Source organism: Pseudopipra pipra, chromosome 15 (assembly GCF_036250125.1).
Source record: "Pseudopipra pipra isolate bDixPip1 chromosome 15, bDixPip1.hap1, whole genome shotgun sequence".
NCBI classification, from domain to species: Eukaryota; Metazoa; Chordata; class Aves; order Passeriformes; family Pipridae; genus Pseudopipra; species Pseudopipra pipra.
Genome location: NC_087563.1, coordinates 8,812,228 through 8,832,097, shown reverse-complemented (window position 1 = coordinate 8,832,097; position 19,870 = coordinate 8,812,228). Strand labels below are relative to the sequence as shown.

The window sequence follows — 19,870 nt, the reverse complement described above, 5'->3', positions numbered from 1 at the left end:
GTTTCCTGAGCCCACGGGCCAGGGGACATTCTCTGCCATCAGCCAGGGCTCAACCAGCCTCAGGGCCCCAGAAGCAGGTGAAGGGACCAGGAGAGAGGTGCAGGGTGGGCACAAGGGAGGGGCAGCAATGGTCAGGGAGCTCCCAGCCCCTCTCCCACCAGGGCCACGATGATCTTCTGAGCTGGAAGGTGGGAGCAGTGCAAGAGGGGACCTTTCCCAGGGGGTGAAGAGCCAAAGACACGTTTGCCTTATGAAATCCTGCTGACAGCAGGAGCAGTGGTTCAGCTCCATGGCAGCTTTGAAAAGAAGGCACTGGTCCTACCCAGCAAGCATGTTAAAAGGAGAAGTGCTTATCTGACAGGACATGCAAGTCAGAGGCGTATCTCTCCTCCCAGAGAGCACTGCCTCCCGGAGCTGGCAGCCTCCTCTCCTGCTCCAGAGCCTGGGAAAGCCAGCTGTCCCGGACCAACCCCAGCAGGAGCTGACACTGCACCTGGAGGCCTCTCTGCAGGAAGGAGACAGGGTGGCAGCTCACACGTTTTAAGCCAAAGCACTTCCCACACTGAGCTGAGCTGCACTCAGCTTTCCATCAGCAACACCTCCATACTCCAGCTATCAGGCAAAGCCAGACTAGACACTGCTGATTTATCACGCTCCTCCTGATGGGAGCTGGAGGAAGGAGCAGCTTATTCTCTCCCCCTCTGAAAGAAAAGTTTCTTTTTTCTGGAGCTGAACAGTGGAGGCCCAGAAAGTGGGTAGGTGGGTTTGAGAGGGCAGCCAGGCTGAGCTGTGTTATTGAGCAGATGTAAAATACTTCCAATACTTCATTTAAAACTGACATGCACAGCACCACAGGCACTTGCCTACGCCCCAAACAGCAGCCACAGGTTAGTCAGGCAGGCACACAGCTGACCCTGAGAGGATACAAGCCCTGACCTGGTCCTGCCATGTTCTACCCATGCTGCCACCCACTTCCTTCAGGGGCTCTTGCAGTGGAGCTGTTAAGTCACTTCAGCAGCTGTAGCCTGGAACAGCTGCCCCTCCAGATCCACCTCTGCACTCAAAGTGCTGCAGAAAACCTTTTTCTTGGGGGCAAAAAAAGATATGGCAGGTTCCCCAGCAACTGTACCTCTAGGGGTGCAGTTCCATGGGCTGTCACAGCCCTGGCAGCCAGGCACAAGGATGACCTCAAGGTTTCAGCTGCTTTGTGTTCACCTAAGATCATCCATGGGGGTTTTAGCAGAACCAGACCTTTTCCCAGAGGCTGCTGGCACAGAGCTGCAGGTCCAAGGATGGCAGGGTAAGCCCTGCCAGGGATATCCCCAGCTTTCCCACTCTCCTGAGCATGCTGGCGGGCAGGCTGGGAGCAGAAAGAGCTGCCACACCAGGTCCAGTGCCATCTCCACAGCAGCTGCCCACCCACAGCTGGGGTGCTCCCTGCTGATCCCCTGCTTCAGGGTGAGGACCCATCCAGGGCAGAAGGGAGTAAGATGCAGCTGGGACTGAGCTCTGGGCTGGACCAACACTTTTGAACCCCCTCCAGAGCAGACATCCAGGTGTCCAGACCAGGGCAACACCTTGAAGTTGCCAGCAGTCAGCTCCAGGGCAGCTGGAGAGCTGTGGGAACAGGCAGGGAGCTGGGTCAGCCTTTAGCTCCCAGGATGTTGGCAGAATGGCTGAGGTCAGGATTTCAGCCCCAGCTCTCAATTACCACAGCAAAAATAAAAGCAGCCATAGATCCATAGAGGAGGCTGCCCTGCCCTTCCAGAAATGGGATTTGGGCATAAACACTTCTTTCCTGGAAAGTGTATCCTGGTATTTGGGATTCCTTCCCATCCCACAAAGCTCCCCTTGCAACACTGATCCGGGAGTACCTCACATTCCCGCAGGAACTCGGCTCAGCCATGTTAACAAACATCAGCAGCTGGCAAGCTATTTAGAGCAGCAGGATTGCTCCAAGCACCGCTTCCCTCTCCCATTACCTGCCAGCAGCACAGCCTGCCAGCACTGGGGGTGATGGTCCCACTGCAGCCCCACACACACCAGATCCACACAGGCTCACCATCACTCCCCATGCAAGCCTAGGAAGTGGCCTGGGAAGAGCTGAATGGGCAACGGGCTTGTTTGTGTCCTGCTTGCTCCAGTATCTTGTATTTAAACCTCTCCCTAGAGGTTACAGGGAAGCTGCTGGAACTGGGTGTTTGACAGCCACCACGGGGATGCTGCAGCTCTGGGACCCTCTGGCCATCCTCAGGGAGTCTCAGCACACAGCTGCTCCAGCAGCAGAGCTCCTTTGGGCAGCCAAAACGAAGGCTGGGACCAGAAACAAGCCACCTTCCACAGCCACAGCCCCCTGGGCTAGGGAAAGACTCCTGCAGAGGGTCACCAGCGTGTCCCACACACCGGGCTGGGGCAAGGCAGGCTGAGGCTGTTCTCACCTGACTGGGGCTCACTGTGCCCAGGCACTGGGCCATCTGCCCTTCAAGGAGGGTCCCTCAGTGCCACCCCAGCTGCCAGGCTCCCCTGGCACAGCTGTGCCTGGTTCCAGGCAGGGGGTGAAGGGCACCCAGCCCCCCCAGCACTGCCTCTGCTGTGTTTACCAGTCACTCAGCAACCGAGGAGAGGAAAGCGGCACCGGCTCCGCTTTCATGGCCTGCCCGGCTGCTGAACCCTCGGGAACAGCAAGGCAGGGGAGGTGGTGGGAGGAGAGCAGGAGGGGAGCAGCAGGCTTTCCCTCACCAGTGGACAGGGGCTTCCCAAAGAGGGACACAAACTAGAATGCTCCAAGAAAGAAGAGGCAGATGCCTGCACAATCTTGGCACTGGGATAGACGTTGTGCTGGATCAACTGCTTCCTCCCCTCCTCCCCCCTCCTCCCCACCCAAGAAGGGCCATAAATACATTTAAACACACCCTGTGCTGCGCGTCCCATTGACGCCCAGGTGTTCCCTGTCACACATGATGAACTCCCTCCTTGGAAAAGCCAGCCCAGGAAAGAGCTGCCTGGCCACAACTGAGCCAGTCTGTCCAGTGCCATGACTGCACCTCTCCACCAACAGCATCCTGCCGGCACAAGAGCTGGGATTTTGGAAGACACAAACAGGAGTGGGAACAGCAGGCTGACAAACCCTGAGAGCCTTTCACTAGGAAAGGCTGAGTGCAGTCAGATCAGACCTGAGCTGTTTGCATGTTGGGAAGCAAAACCAAGCCACTTCCAATCAGCATCAAGTTCCCAAGCCTGCATTTCATCTCCTGGGAACTCACTGGCAGAGCCTGCTGGTTGCTGGCACGCGATCCAGCCCCATGCCCAGCTCACACCCACCTTGCTGCCCGCGGCTGGGACCCCCCGCCAGCAGCACAGGGAGGGTCAGGAGGCACAATGTTAAAAGCTGAGAGTGAGAGGGAGAAAAGTCACTGAGCATCAGGGACTTACGGCCATAATCAGTTTATGGGATTTGTTGACAGCTCCAGGCAAACCAGGCAGGAACGCGCTCCGACCGCGTCAGCCCAGCCCCGGCACTGCAGCACCTTCCCACGCCAGGGGTGCGGCACAGACAGGGGTTATCGACCCGCTCGGCTCCCCAGGCGCAAACAGCACAGCACAGGCCCATCTGGTAAAAGCCATCAGTGAACACTTCCTGGGCAGCCCAAGGGAAGAATGGCCACAGCTGGATTCCTTACCTTTCCTTCCCAAAGAAGGGGGTCCTGGGAAGGCAGGTCGGCACCTCCAGAGCATGAGTCAGCAGGGATTTCTGGCCATACCTGCTCTTCCAACAGTGCTGTGCACAGGAGCTACCTGAGGTTTGACTGGCACAATGGGAGTGCCAGCCCCAAAAGGAACATTAACACACACACTCCACTGCGCCCACACTGTTCACAGCCTTTGTCCCCTCAGGTGACCCTGACCCAGCGGCACCAGCTGCAAACAGCCCTGGCCCAACACCAGCCAGCGAGGAGGAGGAGGATCCCAGAGCTCAGCACAAGTCAGGGCTGTGCCGGGGGGAAGCCATCAGTGCACAAGAACAAATCTATCTGCTGCCTAAGTGATTTTTCTCAGCTCAGAGGACTTGCACCAGTTTCTAGCCTTACCTCTCTGCTCTCCTCCCCCACCCTCTGACTGTAGCTGGCAAGGCAGGAAAACCGTTCCTGCTTCTCTCTGCCCGACCAGGGCAAAGCCCTGCCTGCAGCTCCACCAGATGAGGATCTGGCAGACATCAGCAGAGGCGACATAGCCTGGTCCAGCTGATGAACACCAGAGCCAGCTGCAATCCCTAGGCTGTTCCCAGGGTCAGCCCACTGTGTGCACTTGGAGACAGTGGGATTTGTGAAGCATCCTTGCAGAAATGGGCTCAGGGATCTTTAATTCCCCCATGGTGGTAAGAAGCAGTTGCCAGTTGGTACATAAACCTGTGAGAAGGAAGTGAAGCAGCTCAGGGGAGCCCAACACATCAAGGTAAGCTCTGCCCAGGAGCCCAGTCTTAAGCCCTGGGGATTCCCAGTTAAACACATGATGGAGAAGTCCCACCACACTGCTTTGGCGTTGGTGTGTGCCACAGCTACATACGAAGGACTCAGCTGAGGTACACGGAAGGGAAAGGGAGGATTTGCTCATCTGGTGGATGATGACATCCCACAAAGCACAGCTGAGTCATGCAAGTACCACTGCCCCACCTTTGCCAGGGACCAGGTTATGCTGAGCCAGGCACTTGCCCTGGGCATTCACAGGGCTGTAAAGGGGAAGGCACGGATTTATCATGCACACAGGGGCTTTGACTGCAACAAGGAAAGCTCAAAAGCCAGTCTACCCTGTATGACAGCATGTACATTTCTTCAAGGTCTTCCAACCTCCTCAAACTGCTTTTATTCAAAAAAAGTTCAGAAAGTCTGCCACCTGCAAAATAGCTCAAGGCTGACTCTTTATTTCAAGGGCGACCAGGGAGCAGCACAAGGAGCTAAGAGTCCTGTGGCTGTTGGAGGATGACCACTGAATTCTACAGCTTGACCTGCACCTCGGAAACAGCTTTTCTGCCAGCCATGCCCACCAATGGACTCCTAAACTCAGAGGGGGAAAGAAATAAGTTAAATAAGTTAATCAGCTGTGTTTACAAAAAACAACCCACATTATCAACAGGAACAAAAGGCTCCTGGGTAGGGAAGACACAACAGTGAGGACTGACTGTGCTCAGGTACTATCAAAATGCCAAGCTGTTCTCTGAGAAAGGAGCTACATCACACCTTCACAGTTATTTATAGACAGAAATGCTTAGAAACCCAATCCCTCGAGTCCGGTGCAGGAATACTCCCTGGCTTCTCCCCCTTTCTAGCTACCAAAATTCAGCATTAGCAATAGTCATATCACATAATGCAAAAAGTCAAGTTAGCATCTTAATTTAGTCAATTTTACACCTTTGGTACTAAGCTTTGCAAAGCAGCTGAGCCCACTGTGGTTCATTTAAGAACAGGGACACAGCCCTGGGTCTGATCTGAAAGGCTTCATTAACACAGCTGGGAAGGACGAAGGACCTGTGTCCCAGCACAACCTTCAATCTCAATTCTTCACAGACAGACCCGGTACCACCCTCCCCCCCTTCCTGTTTAGCCCTGGCTAACAAGGATTACATTAAGAGCCATTTCCACATTAGAACACACCACGGACACAGTCCTTCCACTCAGGCTCTATTAGGAGGGTGGGCACTTCCTCTGTGTCATCTTTCCAGAGGCATTAGTGCTCGGAGCAGACAGCTCTTCCTCCCAGCCCACTTTTCCTTTTTGTCTGGAGCCTGCCCTGCTCACAAATGTGTATTATGACATCAAGCTGATATGAAATCATGATGATTTCACTGCAATTAAGTCAGGAGCAGATGGGGCTGACGGAGCTGGCTAAGCAACAAATCTTCTAAATTGGAGAACTCTGTCAAGAGAAATTAAAGCCTTATGCAAAAAGCCAACTCGGGATCACAGAAAAAATCCAGATGGAAAGGACTGCAGGGAGGCAACCAGCCCAAGCTCCTGCTCCTACGACTGAAGCAACTCCACCTCTGCCACAGTCCATTGCAGGAAAATCACAGCACAAAGCACCAAGTTCCCAACAAGTAACACACATGAAAAAGCCAACAGACAGAAGAGGCATAACACTGCAAGAGCAGAGCAAGGCAACAGTTAAGCTTGAAAAATAACACCCAGACAGACAGAATTCCACAGAAATTAGCCAAAAAAAAAAACAAACAACCCAAAACTTAGGGTGGCACACGCTGGACAGACTTGAGACCTACCAGAAATATATCTAGTGTTTCAACAGCCAGGGCGTGAGTTTGTCACTTGTTACCAACACCACACAGAACAGCAGGCAAGGCACAGAGTGCCATTACTAATAACTGAGACCCAGAGCAACCTGTTCTTTTCAGAGCCTTTGTGGGAGAAGAGAAAAAGGCTCTCAATTGCTTCTAACGAGGAATGGCTTAAATAGGTTAAAAATAATGAACCAGTATGCTGCACATGGGCACTCCGTGCTCCTAATTAAGCAATCCTTTAAAAGGTGGCCTTAGGAAGCCTCTCAGAGTCGGTATAAGGAGGTTAATAAATTGCTTTGAAACCCTGTACGCAGCTTAGTGAGATGACTCAGAACCTGTTGTCACAGCCTAATGTCATTACCCGAATTCTGGCACTTTCCAGGGAGCACGAGGACGCAGTTCTTTGCCTTACAGCCTCTGTTCCAACGATAATTCCTTGTAAAGGGCCTGTGACTGCTTGAAGAAGTTTTTCACTTTGCAGGTAAACCTCCCGACACCAAACCTTTGCAGAGCTGCGACCAGGAGTCAAGATCCACATAGTTTTTAATGCTTTCAGGTTGAAGTCTTTGCGACAAACCAGAGAACACACAGCAAATGGGTGTTTGGTACCACAGCGTCTCGTTCAGGAAGGCGGGCATCTCATTCACCACTCACAATGTCTGGCACAGCCTGTTGCTCCAAAACACAACAGCTGACACTAAGCCCACACTTCTGTGCAGAAGTAAACTCTACTAACATCTGAAAGGCAGACTGGACTTCACACTCCTCCCACAGGACTTGCAGCTCCAAGAACTACAAACCAAGGCATTTTGACACCCCAAGTACACTGAATATTCTTGCTTACAGAGCTCATCAAGGGGAGTTTTGTTTCTAAAACCCTCCTCAGAGTCATGAGCAAATTTAGCGGACAGAGAAAATTATTTATTCTCCTGAAACCAAGTGATTTTCTCCAACTTTTAAGTATCTCATGTCAAAGCAAGAAAAGCGATGCCAAAACAATTCCAAGCAGCCACTCCGCTGCCAAGAAGGCATTTCATTGAAGCTTCTTCCCCCCCTGCCAAGGCATGTTGTCAGACATGTTGCCTAGACAGCAGCAATCATGGATAAGGACATCACAGAGTACTCCAGATACCAGTTCTTAGAAACATACCAGTTGTTATAGGAGGCATTGCTTGAAAACCATCCTTATTTGGATGGGGCTGTACTCAGCCTAGAAAATCATCCTAGCCAGGGGAACAAGCTACATTTCTTCTTCCACCTTCCAGGTAACACAGAGCCCACTGTGCCTCCGAAGTTTCCAAGTGTGCAGAGGTATCTCTGAAGCCCGGCAGACTCTCTGCCTCCCTCTACTCTCAGATTATCTATACAAACGTTTATTAGCACATAATGTTCTCCACCTAAAGTTTCACATCTCGGGGCACCTCCTTCTCCTAAAGGAAGCACACAGTGACCACAGGGAACCTTGATCCAGATCACCACTCCGGGACGGCTGAGAGCGCATGGTGTGTTAAGATCCTGAAGAAATGGTTTCCAAAATGAAAGAAAGACCTTTTCAAACACTAAAAATATGAACTGTGAGCAGGAACTCTGCTACATGCGTGAAAACTGTCTAAAAAGCAAATATACAAACAACATTTACACAATAGGCATCTGGCAGCATCATTTTCAGACATTTTTTTAATTTATTCTGACATGCTATAAAGGAATAAATTACACTGTTAAAGAATTACCAGCAATAAAAGTATTTCTTTCTTTCAGCTGGGCTAGAATAGGAGTGAGAAGGAAGACAGCCTGGGGCAGTAACCAATGTGAACTCTGCATGGTGCGAGGCTGCCCCCAAGAACAAGAGTAAATCTGGTCATATCCACTTCACAAGAACTTGAAAGAAAATGCCTTGGTTTAAAACCATCCAAATTTTCAAACCATTCAAATTTTTCTCAAAACTAGCAATCACAAGTCAGTCCAGCCGATGCATGACATGGCGATGCTCGGAGGCTGCCAATACCGGGTCTGCAAAAGATGCCACTTCATTTTAAAAAAATCCAATCTTAGAATAGAGGGCTGGTCTCAAACAACAAGTTATAAAAATGCAAGACTGCCCCTTCCCCCTCAAGGAAAAAATACAAAATTTATTTAAAAACAAAATGAGGAAGAGTTACAACACTAAATCTAAAATGATTTAGAAAGAAATATGACTTCTTTTGCTTAACAAATGGCCTCAAAACTTGGTTTAAAAACAGGGTAATGTAAATTTCTTAAACTGAATTAACAAGGCAAATTAAAAAAATTTCATTTCCTTACAGAAACAGTTTCTTAGTTTTTAATGAACTTGTAAACAAAAAAGCTCCCGCTTCAAAATAAAAACAAAATCCCAGATCATATAGATGTTTACAGTGATTACATTTATCTAAGCAACTTACATACAGGTTCAGTTGTAAGATGTTAACTAAATTTCGTGACAAATATGCTGTTTTTCCTTTTACCAAGAACATTATAGAGTTAATGCAGAGTCCTAAAGATTATCTAGTAGTCGCTAAGTTTCTCTTAAGTCTTCACTTTAGATGCTGTTATTTCTAGCACAGGTAAGCAGGCAGAGTCTTTCATATGCTTAAAAACTGGAATCTTTGGTTACTACCATGTCAGCTGGCTTGGTATGTTGCACATAGAAGCCAACAACTTTAAGAATGTTTTAAGTGTACAACTTTCAAAACCCAGGGAGGAATAACCAGAAAAGAGTGCACAATTGTGAGCATTTACAATTATCACAACTGTTGCCGAAGACTGTTCATGCCATTCTTCCAAAACAATGAGATCTCATAAGCAGTGTAGTTCAAAGTAAAAAGGTAACAAAAATTGGCATATGCACAATTTTCTCCACTTGTGTGTCAACCATTAGTTAACTTTTCCACTTGAAAAAAATGCAATAGAAAACTGGACACCATGTTTCACTATCTCAGTAATATTCACAATTACAGCTGCTACAACTCAAAGTGCAGCATCACTGACACTGCCCAGAGCCAGTTTATACTGATATTAAGTTCTTTACACCAAGTAAATGGTTGCCCACAGCCACTGGCAAGTGTACGTATGAACTAAAATTTCTAGGATTTGGGGAGTGACAAGTCCTGCTCCAATCTGCTCTGCTTTGTCCCATCCTCGCCATGCTCAGAAACCTGCAAGATAAAGACAAGGGCAACTTACTGATACGGGATGAAAACGAGAAACAGCCTTCACAGCAGGAGAACTAAACATCAGTTATGGTCATTCAAAGGGGAAAATGCTGCTCCATCTTGGAATTGCAGAGTTCCTGGCGTCCGTTTCCGAAGGTAATGATGTTTACCAACACCCTTTAGTTCAAACGAGCACCTCTCGCTCACACCTACTGCTGGCACTGGAAAACAGGCTTATGCACCAGCTGGATGCCACATTCCTCAAGCGGGAATTCAGACCAACAGTTTGAAAACAAGACGTGTTATTGCCACTAGGAAACAGGATGTAATTTCATAGGATTGTTTTCTACTTGTCTGCAGTGTCTCATGTTTATATCCCTGAATGTCAAACTGTCATCTGACTGCAGTGTGCTCTTCAGAGACACAGCACGGCACTGTCACACGGACAGAAGGGAGAGGCATGGGAATGACTTACCTTACAGTAACTGGTGTCACCACATGCCCACATGCACCATTCTCTGGGCAGACGAAACAGAAGCCAGAACCTGTGACAGTGACCAGGGACCCAGCACACCTCTGTCCTTGGAAGGACATGTGAAAACTCACATGACAGGGCAGGTGGGGCATCAAGAACAATTCTCTTAATGTTCAGCACTCCAAATGACAAATTCGAGACATTGTGGGATACGGAGAGTGAAGGAATACACACAAATCTCCAAGAACCAGTTACTGCAAGCTAAGCCAGTCTTCCCTTCGTGCTCATTCCTGGTGACTCAGGTGGCAGCACTGTGCTTTACAGAGGTAACAGGAGTCTCATCTGAAGATCACTTTGCCAAGCGAGTTTCCGTTCTGGATGCCCTCCAAAAAGGATGGTCTGTCCACGGATGAATTCAGCTGAGCAACAGCTCTTGAGTTTTTGCAACAGAAATCTCTTCACAGTGAAATACAGACAAAGCTGACCTCAGCTATAGCTTGTGCTGTCATCCAGAGAGAAGCAAGTGCAAACAAGTCTTAATAGCCTGACATTCTATCCCAAATGTATCTGGACAGCACTCAGAAAACAGCTTTAACTCTTCCAGAACAGGCTACAGGTCATTTAGAAGAGGTTCAATAGCTTTGTTTGAATCTTAATGCACTGAAGGACAATTCTCTTGATCCACCAGTAGTCATATAAAAAAAAAAAAAATCCTGCACCAGAATTAAGACAGCCATTCCCATTTGACAGCAAATTCGCACAGAAACCCCAGAGATTCCTTAGTTCCCTAACCCTTACTCGATGCATACAACCAAGAGTTACACTGTTTTTCCATTTAGTGTGCTCAGCAGTGAACACTGATTCATCATTTGAACCACTTTCTCCATCCGAGCAGCCAAAACTAAGTGAACAAAGGAGGAGTGTGGGAAGAAACAGATCAACTCACTGCTTTAGAAACCTGAACGTTTCAAATGAAAAATGGGACCCTGAACCTGAGGACAAAGGATGTGCTAACAAACTATATGCTGCTATTTGTTAGAATACCTCAAATCCAAGGTATTACAGGCAAGAGAACATCCATCTACAGCTAGAGAAAGTAACAGGGAACTGGAATCAACTCACAACATCCCTTCCAAGTCGTGTTAAGACACAGCCCAACCACAGCTGTCATATGAAATAGAGACACTCATGGAGCACATGCATCACTGCTGGTATGAAGAACGTGCTGAAGAGTTTGTTGGCATTTCTTTAACAGATCTTCACTATATACATGGCCAGCTCAAACCTGCACATTCATCACTGCTTGTCCCTCTCTGGGCTGTTACCCAAAACTTTGATAATCTCTGTACTACGTGAGGGATACTCAAATTGCTTTATTACCATCAGAGCTGCAGATCTGATCGATGGGGAAAAGCAACTGTCCTGTCACACCCTAACAACCTCCTCAACTTGAAGCTCTCAAGCTTTGTCTGTTCTGTTTCTCTGGACCAGCAGTGCAGTGAAAAATACTTAGTTGTCAACTGGCTAATTCTCAAGTAGAGAACTAACAGTCTGTGCTGAGAAATCCTGCCACGACCACAGGCGTCCAGCGAATGTTAATGACGGGCTCACAGAACTCTCCACTGACAAGAACTAAAAACACTTCTCACAATGGAACTGGTAGACTTTATCCTGCAGATTGACTGCCTGAGTCAGTTTTATGATTGAGAAAAGCTGACTGTAAGCACTGTTACAAATCACACCTGAACAACGCTGTCAAGAGAGCAAGAGCCAAACTTCTTTGAGTCAGCAAAGAAGCTGAGCCTATTCAAACAGTTCACCTCTCCCAAGTTCAAAACCAGCTGATCTTGCTGTTACAAAAGACACGGCACTGAGTTCCAGAGAGGGACAGGGAAAAAAATAGAAGAGAAAAATACCATGGACAGAACAGGTTACTCTGGAACCAGACAGAATATTCATCCTGAATAACCTACAGGACTCAGAAATTATTTAACATGGATCTGAGTTAAGGAAGCCAGGAGTACTTGCAAATGAGTAAACATCTGGAGATTGTCTGCTCACCATTCCCAGATGCACATCTTGAATAGTACTTGCACTTTATAAAGAAATGCATCTGTAAATTGCTTTTTCTAGGACTCTTGTTGAACTGGATTTGGTTATTAGAGGGGTAGAATCTGACACCATGAAGCCTTTTAAGCCACTTCCACGCAGGCTTTGCTACAGCAACTAAAAGAGAATTTACCTGAACTCTGGAAAATAACCAGGTATTTCATTAATCTTCAATGTGACAGGAACACAAAAGCCATGTAGATTCCTCCGTAAGCTTAGCTTTTTTGGGTTCAAAACAGTCTTCTTTAATAGACAACATTCCATACAAAATGGCATGTAGGATTTTAGAAATCTGGAATCTTTACTTTGATGAAGAGATTAAGCATCTGAAGAGAAGTCTTCAGATGTTTGCCAAGCGATACTTTAATGCTTTGCTGACATTACAGCTTGATCGATTCGAAGGCCACAAGCCTTTCTTTAGGATGGGGAGGAAAAAAGGAGAAATACCCTTAAAAGGCTGCTACTCCATGCAAGAGCCAATGAAATTCTGCTAAAAACCCAGGAACTTCACCGTAGCTACAGCAATGGGTCTCATTCTTAAAGGACAGTGTGATAAGGAATGTCCATGAGGAAACAGAAAAGGTCTCTAAGGCTCCATGGCAAGGCAGCTTCCCTGCTCCTCCTGCCTGTCACTCAGCTCAGCTTTGCACTCTGGCACCAAAGCACCACTACAAGGCGGAGGCAGATAATCATTTTAATGACCTTGCACTTCCAGCACTTGGTCAGAGACAGCCTGAGCCAGGAGAGCAGCACATTAAACCTCAGAATACGTGAGTGAAACAGTATTTCATGAGGGCCCAACTTTATTTTCAGGGCAGCTTCTGCTTACAGATTATCACCTCCTGCAAGCCCTTCACTTTAAGCTCGAGCTGTTGTGAAGAATGTGCATTTTTTCTCAGATTATCTTCTGCTCTAACAGTCAACCTCTCCACACCCCAAATTGGGCTGTGTTCTGGACTTCAGTCAGAGCTTCTGTATTGCAGCAAGCAACCTAAGCCCAGATGCTTAATCACCCAGTCTGCTACATCCTGGTGTTTCAGCTGAAGGAACTGGTTTACAGCCTTCAGTGCTGGAACATCTGTCAGCTGCAGCCAAACAACCTGGACTCTTTATGCTGAAAGTCTGACATTTAATGCAGCCTATGAAATTTTTTTTTATTTTTTTTGACCTCGGGAAGAGCAGTAGGTATTTTACTACTTCATTTTTTTCTGGATGAAGTGTTACATTTTTGGATAGCTATTTTGACTAAAGACACCTGGTAAGGTTTGAATGCTGCCATGATACATGAAAAACAATGTTTTGATACGTTTATTGCAAACACTCCTGCGTTTCTTTGACTTCCAAGTCTGTCATGTTAGCTGAATATATAATTTTAATATATATAAATATGATAGACAAGATGTACTGAAGAGCAGCAAGTACTAGCAATACCTCAGTATAGAACTTAGACCTTGCTTTTCTAGTCTCACTCGTACAATCTCATTAGCTTTAATTTTATCTGCAGCTCAGCTTGAGGAATTGGTTTCATTATAAGACTGTAGCAGTCACTAGCTGTGGCAGTTTCATCCCAGTGACTTACCAGCACTAGCAGATTTACATCACAAAAAAAAGTATTTTAAAAGCTTCTAGACTGTGTGAAAAAAATTGTATGTGCCTTTTCAGAACTCAGTTTTCAGTTATTACACAATTACATGCTGAACATGTCACAACATTTCCCTTTGAAACCATAACCTAGAAAAATTTCAAATCATCAAGAAACCTGAAGCCCCACCCCAGAGCACCCAGATACCTCAGAAAATTGTGACTTGGCAGTCCACAGCAGTTTGGGGTTACTGGTTGATTTAGGCAAGACATTTTGAACTCACTGGTCCCTGCTTTTAACTCTGGACCAAATGTCTCAATGTAAACCCACTGGAGGAAGCCAGATCACTCACAATTTTCTGTTTCCCACGTTTGATGCATACAGAACAGAAGCAAACCCACAGCATTATACCAGCTGCCACAGAGCAGAACCCAAAGTCTCTAGATCCTTGCCTAGTTAATGAGAATTATCCCTTAAGAAGTGTTAGGTCTAGGATTTTGGATTGCATTATATATTTATATATATATAAATATATATATGTATATATAAATAAAAATAAATTAAAATGTCACATTCCCAACACCAAGTCAGTTTCTTGTTTTTGGAAAGTGGTTAATGCGGGAGCAAAAGATGCAGTGGTTAAAATGACCCAAAAATCCCCAGAAGAAATGATATGAATAACAAGGACATTTTGGTATAAAGTTAGTAGTCAAATTCTCCAAGGACGTCTTTTGGTTTTGCTTTTTAATTTAACAGCCAAATATGTTTTTTAAACCACCTCCTTGATCTAACACTTAAATTGCCGACGTTGTCCAAATTAGCGTAATTTTTTTTTTTCCTGTAACGTCACTTGGTTCTTGGCTACTAACCTTTCATGTTACTCTTGGATTTGTCAGTTTGCTTGCCTGTGGGGGTTTGGGCCTGCTGCCCCTGCCCACTGGAAGAGGCTGCCTGCTGTGCTGCTTTCTGCTTTAACATTGTCCAGTCGAATGTGTAGTCATATTGGTGGTTCAAGGTCCTAAAAAAGAGGGAAATATTTTACTGTAACACGTCATGGCTTCCTTATTGCTAATACCAAGCCTTCCCTGAAACACCAGAACTAGAGGATAACTCTTCCTATAAGCTGCTTTAGAGATTATGAATGGTATAGAAATGCTAAGTATTAGTAACTTAAAGGGATTCTTGCAGTAAGACTGAAAACCATCCAGCAGCGTTTCCTCACTGGTTACACAAAGGTCTGCACTTGTGGAAGCAGCACTTCCTCCCAACCCACCTTACCCACTGCCTGCAGAGTTTCTGAGCTTTTTTTAATAAATGTAATTTTAAGGGAGAGAATGCAGTATTGTACATTGCTGAATAGAAATTGCTTTGGATTCCAGACACCTACAGGGAGACCTGAGAGATCAGTACCAGCTCTTCTTTTGACAGACACTCTTCACTCCAGAAGGCTGAGTTTATGTTCTGGTTGCTCAAACAAGCTCAATGAAGCAGCACTATTCCTCTCCACTGAAATCCATCTCCTGGGCACCACTGCTAGTCCCACCACCAATTTCCAAACATAAAAACCTTCAAACTTTTACAAGGGGTCAATTTTTTAAGCTACTTGCAACAGAATTTAAAGCATGGGCTCAAGTCTCTACCATTAGCGGTTACATCACATAATGCAAAACCCAGAGAATCTTTCTCCTTTATGTTTAACATTGAATATTTAACATTGAACATATTTTTCAGGTCATTTAAACAGCTTTTCAAACTCTGAAAGAAAGGACCAGAAGAACTCCCTACACTACACACACACAGAGCTGCTCTCTACAGTGCAAGTCCCACAGAGCAGTTCCCAACCATTAAAGCCCTGACAAATTTCTGTACTTTTCCACCTTGAGACTGACCTGAAAAGAATACGGAATAATTGCCTCAGATACATGTAATCTGGTGCCTCTTCAAAGCGCAGGCCACGACAGTAGTTCAGATACATGGCAAATTCTGCAGGGAATCCCTGTAAATCAACAGTGTTAATCAAGCCATGGCTTGCAGCAAAAAGCTTCTAACAACTCTATAAGAAGGCAAAAAGATGTGCTTCTTTCTGTAACAGCAGAGAAAAACTGGCTGAAGATTTGTAAAGTAATACCACTTCGCCCCTAGTTATTAATTTAATTCTGTATTTCAGAAAGTGGATTTGATCAGCAAGACCCCCAGGTACACATTCCTTCCCCAGAATTGTTACCTGATGCATGTTTTGCAATCACAACTTCTCTGCTACCAAAACCTTCAATGTACTTACTTATAAAGCACTTAGTTCATCCTAATTAAACCTCGTTCTTGTTAACGAAGTCTCTAAAATAGTAAGAGGCAATTGTCTCTTAAGAGATTCCATTTGTTTCCTTGATAATCTACCTGAGCATACTAGAGGCAAGATCAGTTAATGGCACTAAGTGTGAAAACTTTAATCATAAAAACCTTTTTCAAAGATTTCCTCTTATATTTTTATACATTTAATGCTATATTAAAGCCTACCTGAAAACAGGTAATAGGATGTAAAGAAAATATGGGTATAGCATCCCTGGAAGTGTTTAAGGCCAGTTTAGAGGGGGCTTAGAACAACCTGGCCTAGTGGAAGGTGTCCCTGTCCCAGCAGTGGGGTGGAAGAAAGTGATCTTTAAGGTGCCTTCCAACCCAAACCATTCTATGGTTCTATGAACAGTTCAACACTTTGAAAGATACTGTCAGACTAAGGGTATAGATATGTGCAGAAGTAGAAACTGCAATCCCTGGTGCTGCTGTTTGATGTGCAGAAACTACTTCATGTTCTCAAGGACCTTTGCTAACAAGCATGTAGTTGCCACAGTGCAAGAGAAATCTGAAGACCCAAAGGACAATACTGGAAAAACATCATTCTGCAGCAGGGCTCTAAAAGCTCACTTGCATCCAATTCCACTACAGCCTCTACCTGAGTTGGAGTAGACAATATGAACAATCTTGAGGCAGAAACAAGTGTATGTGGGCAAGCCAGACAGCTCCACCCTGGTTATTTATTTACTCCTACATGTAAAGCTTCCACTGTAGAAGGTGAAGAACTGAACAAGCCTGACTTAAGAGAGCTGGACAGCTTGCACAGCCAACAGTCAGCAAGAGTTGAATGATGGTGGCACGAACTACGCCAAGAAGCGGCAGCAAATGCCTGCCCTGTTACACTTATTCACAGTCTAGCTGGGTGGCCAAACACAAGGCACCCAGTGCCTGCCAGAGAATATTATTCAGCAGCAAATGCCATGTGAGACTATCTAATACTTTGGCTTTAGTTTAGAAAAAAATCCACAAACAACAAAACAAACAATAAAGGAATTTCCATTTCACAGTATGACATCACTTGGAAACTCTTACCTTACACAAAACCTCAACAGGAGTGGACATTTTCTTTTCACTAATCTTTTCATACTTTTGCTTCTTTGTTGCAGCCTGTGGAACATGTAGGTCACAATATAAGAGATATTGTGCAACACTGGATTAACAAGGACAGCAGTAAAAAAAAAAAATGACAAAAATCCTTTGGTCAACCATAAGTATTTTATGTGAAATCTCCAAGTCCCACACACTTATTGCGAAGAGAATGAAGGTCAATCTGGTATTAAGATTTGGACACAGTTTAATACCATTTGTCGCAGTCTAATGCTTCCATCACATGGCACAGCTCGTGTAGTTCTAGCTGCTGCTTTTGTCCATTAAACAGACCAGACTTGCATTTACATTTGCCAAATTTGTATTAATTCCCACTCAGTGCCCCATTCAGGGCTGCCTGGTGTTTCAGTAAGCACCCGTTACATTCATTTGCAGCTGAAGAGTTCCAGTGTCTCACAAGCTGCTGTCTTTTTAGAAAACTTGCAGCTGCAACACCACTGGAGCTACAAAACTCTCATATGGAGGAAGAAAAACAATTAAAACAAGGAAATAAATCACTGAAGTCTATATAAAAGGAATATCTGCCATCCTTGTAGTTGGCTCCCATACATGGAAATACTGAACAAGCCTGTTGCAGCCAATAATCACTCAGTGGTGCCATAACCTGGACTGAAGATACCACTGAGGCTAAACTTGCCACGCAAGAGATTATTTCCATGCTCTCTACAGCAATTCAAAAAGCCACTAACAAATGTTATTTTCTATTTCCCAGAAGGGCCTCAGACTACAACAGGACAATAATAATTGGCAAAGATGACGTAAGCTATTGTTTAGCATAAATTTTGAGACAATCAAACAATGCACATTTTGCCTGCTGCGCAAGAGGCAGAATCCACATTCTATAAATATCATGCTTTGGGAAAAGCTGCTTTGTATAACTGAAGCTAAACATTATATAAACCCACCTATCCTGATCAGCAGACAGAACCATGATACCCAAACATGAAAAAAAAAAAAAGAAAATCAAAAAGGCAGGGTGGGGGGAGAAAAGAAAAAGCAACACAACCTACCTTTAATCCTTGCCAAGGCAGACTGGTTCTGTTAAAGTACATCAATACATAGCCTAGAGACTCCATGTCATCCCGACGACTGCAGAAAAGAGGAAAAACACAATGAATTACAAATTCTGGCATTTCACACTTTATTCCAAATAGTGCAAGCGTTCGAAAATTTAAATTAAAAATAACTGAGGGATAAAATCTAAGCTTTGATGCAAAGGTCTCTTTCTAGTACAGCTAAAAAACTGATGTGCTCACGATTCCACTGTAAAAAGTCTTCCCCAGCAGAAGGGGATCCTATTCATTTTTCAAGCAAGGAATACTCAGTAAGTATTGTGTGTTCTTTTCATCTGCAGTTACAATAATTTGGGAAAGAAAAACTTTGGAAAATTGAAGAAAAAGAAACATTAAATGTCTTTCCTGCTTTATAAAGTAGCTTGGACAGAAATGGAAGTTTTTCTTGTAGGAAGCATGGAATGCATTACTTCCTTAATGAAGATTTTTCCCTGAACCTTGTCTCTGGGATCAATTCTGAACATTCAGCCCCAAAAGGGCACAGCTTCTTCCTTCACTTCCGTGAAAAAACTCTGAGTTGTCTGGTTTTTTTTAAATACAAGCAATATTGAAAGTGCATGCATCAATCTGAGAGGTGCCTTTGCTTTCTTCCCATAAGAGGCCTGTTTTGGGGCAGCTGGAGAACTCCAAAGTGACCCATGCACAGACTTCACTGAGAACCTGCACACCAACTCATGTAAAGGCTTCAAATGTTTTCTGCACATGCTCCAGATCCCCACATCAGCCCCGTGAATACCACTGTACTTCGCTACACAGCTTTCATGAGTGCTAAGACTAGTACAGTTCACTGAAGTGGAAAACACACTCCATGACTTTTTTTCCTCTTGGCAAAGTTGCCTCTTCCCAGCTGTGGTAAAATCAGATTCCTCCTGACTGCCCCTCTGCAGCTGACATCTATTTAACATGAGACAGAAAAATAACTTATTTTTCTCCTCCCAGCTCCCTTATGGAGAGAATCTGGTGGATATTGCTGCTGCTCTGCCATCCAGATCTGTGATAAAAGGATTTAAATGGTGAGTCAACTCTCTAACCCTTTGGGGAACGAGTTCAGGAAGCTATCACAGAAGAAGATCACCTTGGCTCTCTAAAGCTTTTATCACAAGGCCAAAAAAGCACTAATGGGTCAGGGAAGATAGGATTGGTTCTCTCCTCTCGACAGCAGCTCGCTCTGAGATCATCTCAGCTGCAACATGAAACCACAGACAAAGACAGAGGGACGAAAAATTATACCGAGACCACAAACTCCAGCCTGCAAAACTTGCTAATTCTATTAGAATTGCAGATTTTAATCATCAACAGGATTCAGGGAACCTGTATGGGGCCATGACATAAAATTACGTGTCCTTAGGAGGCAGTGATAAATTCAGAAACAAAGGCATGAATAGTTTCCATCCCCCATCCAGCTCATTGTTTCGAGGTTTAATGTCATGATTCTGTTGCAGGAAACATTTAGTTTTGCACATCGCTAAGGGGTACATTAAATTTGAGCATATACTGATAAAAGTGATTTTCAGGCTTTGGAAAACAGGATAACACTCTCCATTACTAAAACGGATAACATTGCAAACAGCTCCTTGAGCACAGCTGTCACTACCTACAGGAAAACATGTTCTGCAACAGATAAAAGCACAGGACGAACAGCTGAAATATTCTGCCATGAACTTCAGAACTGGTTTCTCCTGACTGCAGGAATTTATTACTTGTCTCACTGCTGGC

At 45.3% G+C, this 19,870-nt stretch overlaps 2 protein-coding genes across 10 annotated transcripts in view; both read right to left on the bottom strand.

Annotated features, from left to right (window-relative positions):
- The window catches only part of IL17B (interleukin 17B), a 40,685-nt gene extending 26,197 nt beyond the window's left edge, over positions 1-14,488 (bottom strand). The window contains exon 1 of one of the 2 annotated variants that reach the window (XM_064671746.1): positions 9,491-14,488. In XM_064671746.1, coding sequence (XP_064527816.1) covers positions 9,491-9,541 — 51 coding nt within the window. In that variant the 5' untranslated portion in view covers positions 9,542-14,488. Of the gene's footprint in view, positions 1-3,680; positions 4,692-9,490 lie in introns of those variants that run through there. The other variant, XM_064671747.1, reaches the window with a different exon arrangement.
- The window catches only part of CSNK1A1 (casein kinase 1 alpha 1), a 36,582-nt gene continuing 21,549 nt past the window's right edge, over positions 4,838-19,870 (bottom strand). For 2 of the 8 annotated variants that reach the window (XM_064671735.1, XM_064671737.1), the window contains 5 exons: positions 18,092-18,170; positions 17,007-17,081; positions 15,515-15,621; positions 14,495-14,643; positions 4,838-5,051 (listed from right to left, as the gene is read on the bottom strand). In XM_064671735.1, coding sequence (XP_064527805.1) covers positions 4,903-5,051; positions 14,495-14,643; positions 15,515-15,621; positions 17,007-17,081; positions 18,092-18,170 — 559 coding nt within the window. In that variant the 3' untranslated portion in view covers positions 4,838-4,902. Of the gene's footprint in view, positions 5,052-7,948; positions 9,463-14,489; positions 14,644-15,514; positions 15,622-17,006; positions 17,082-18,091; positions 18,171-19,870 lie in introns of those variants that run through there. The other 6 variants (XM_064671738.1, XM_064671741.1, XM_064671740.1 and 3 more) reach the window with 4 other exon arrangements.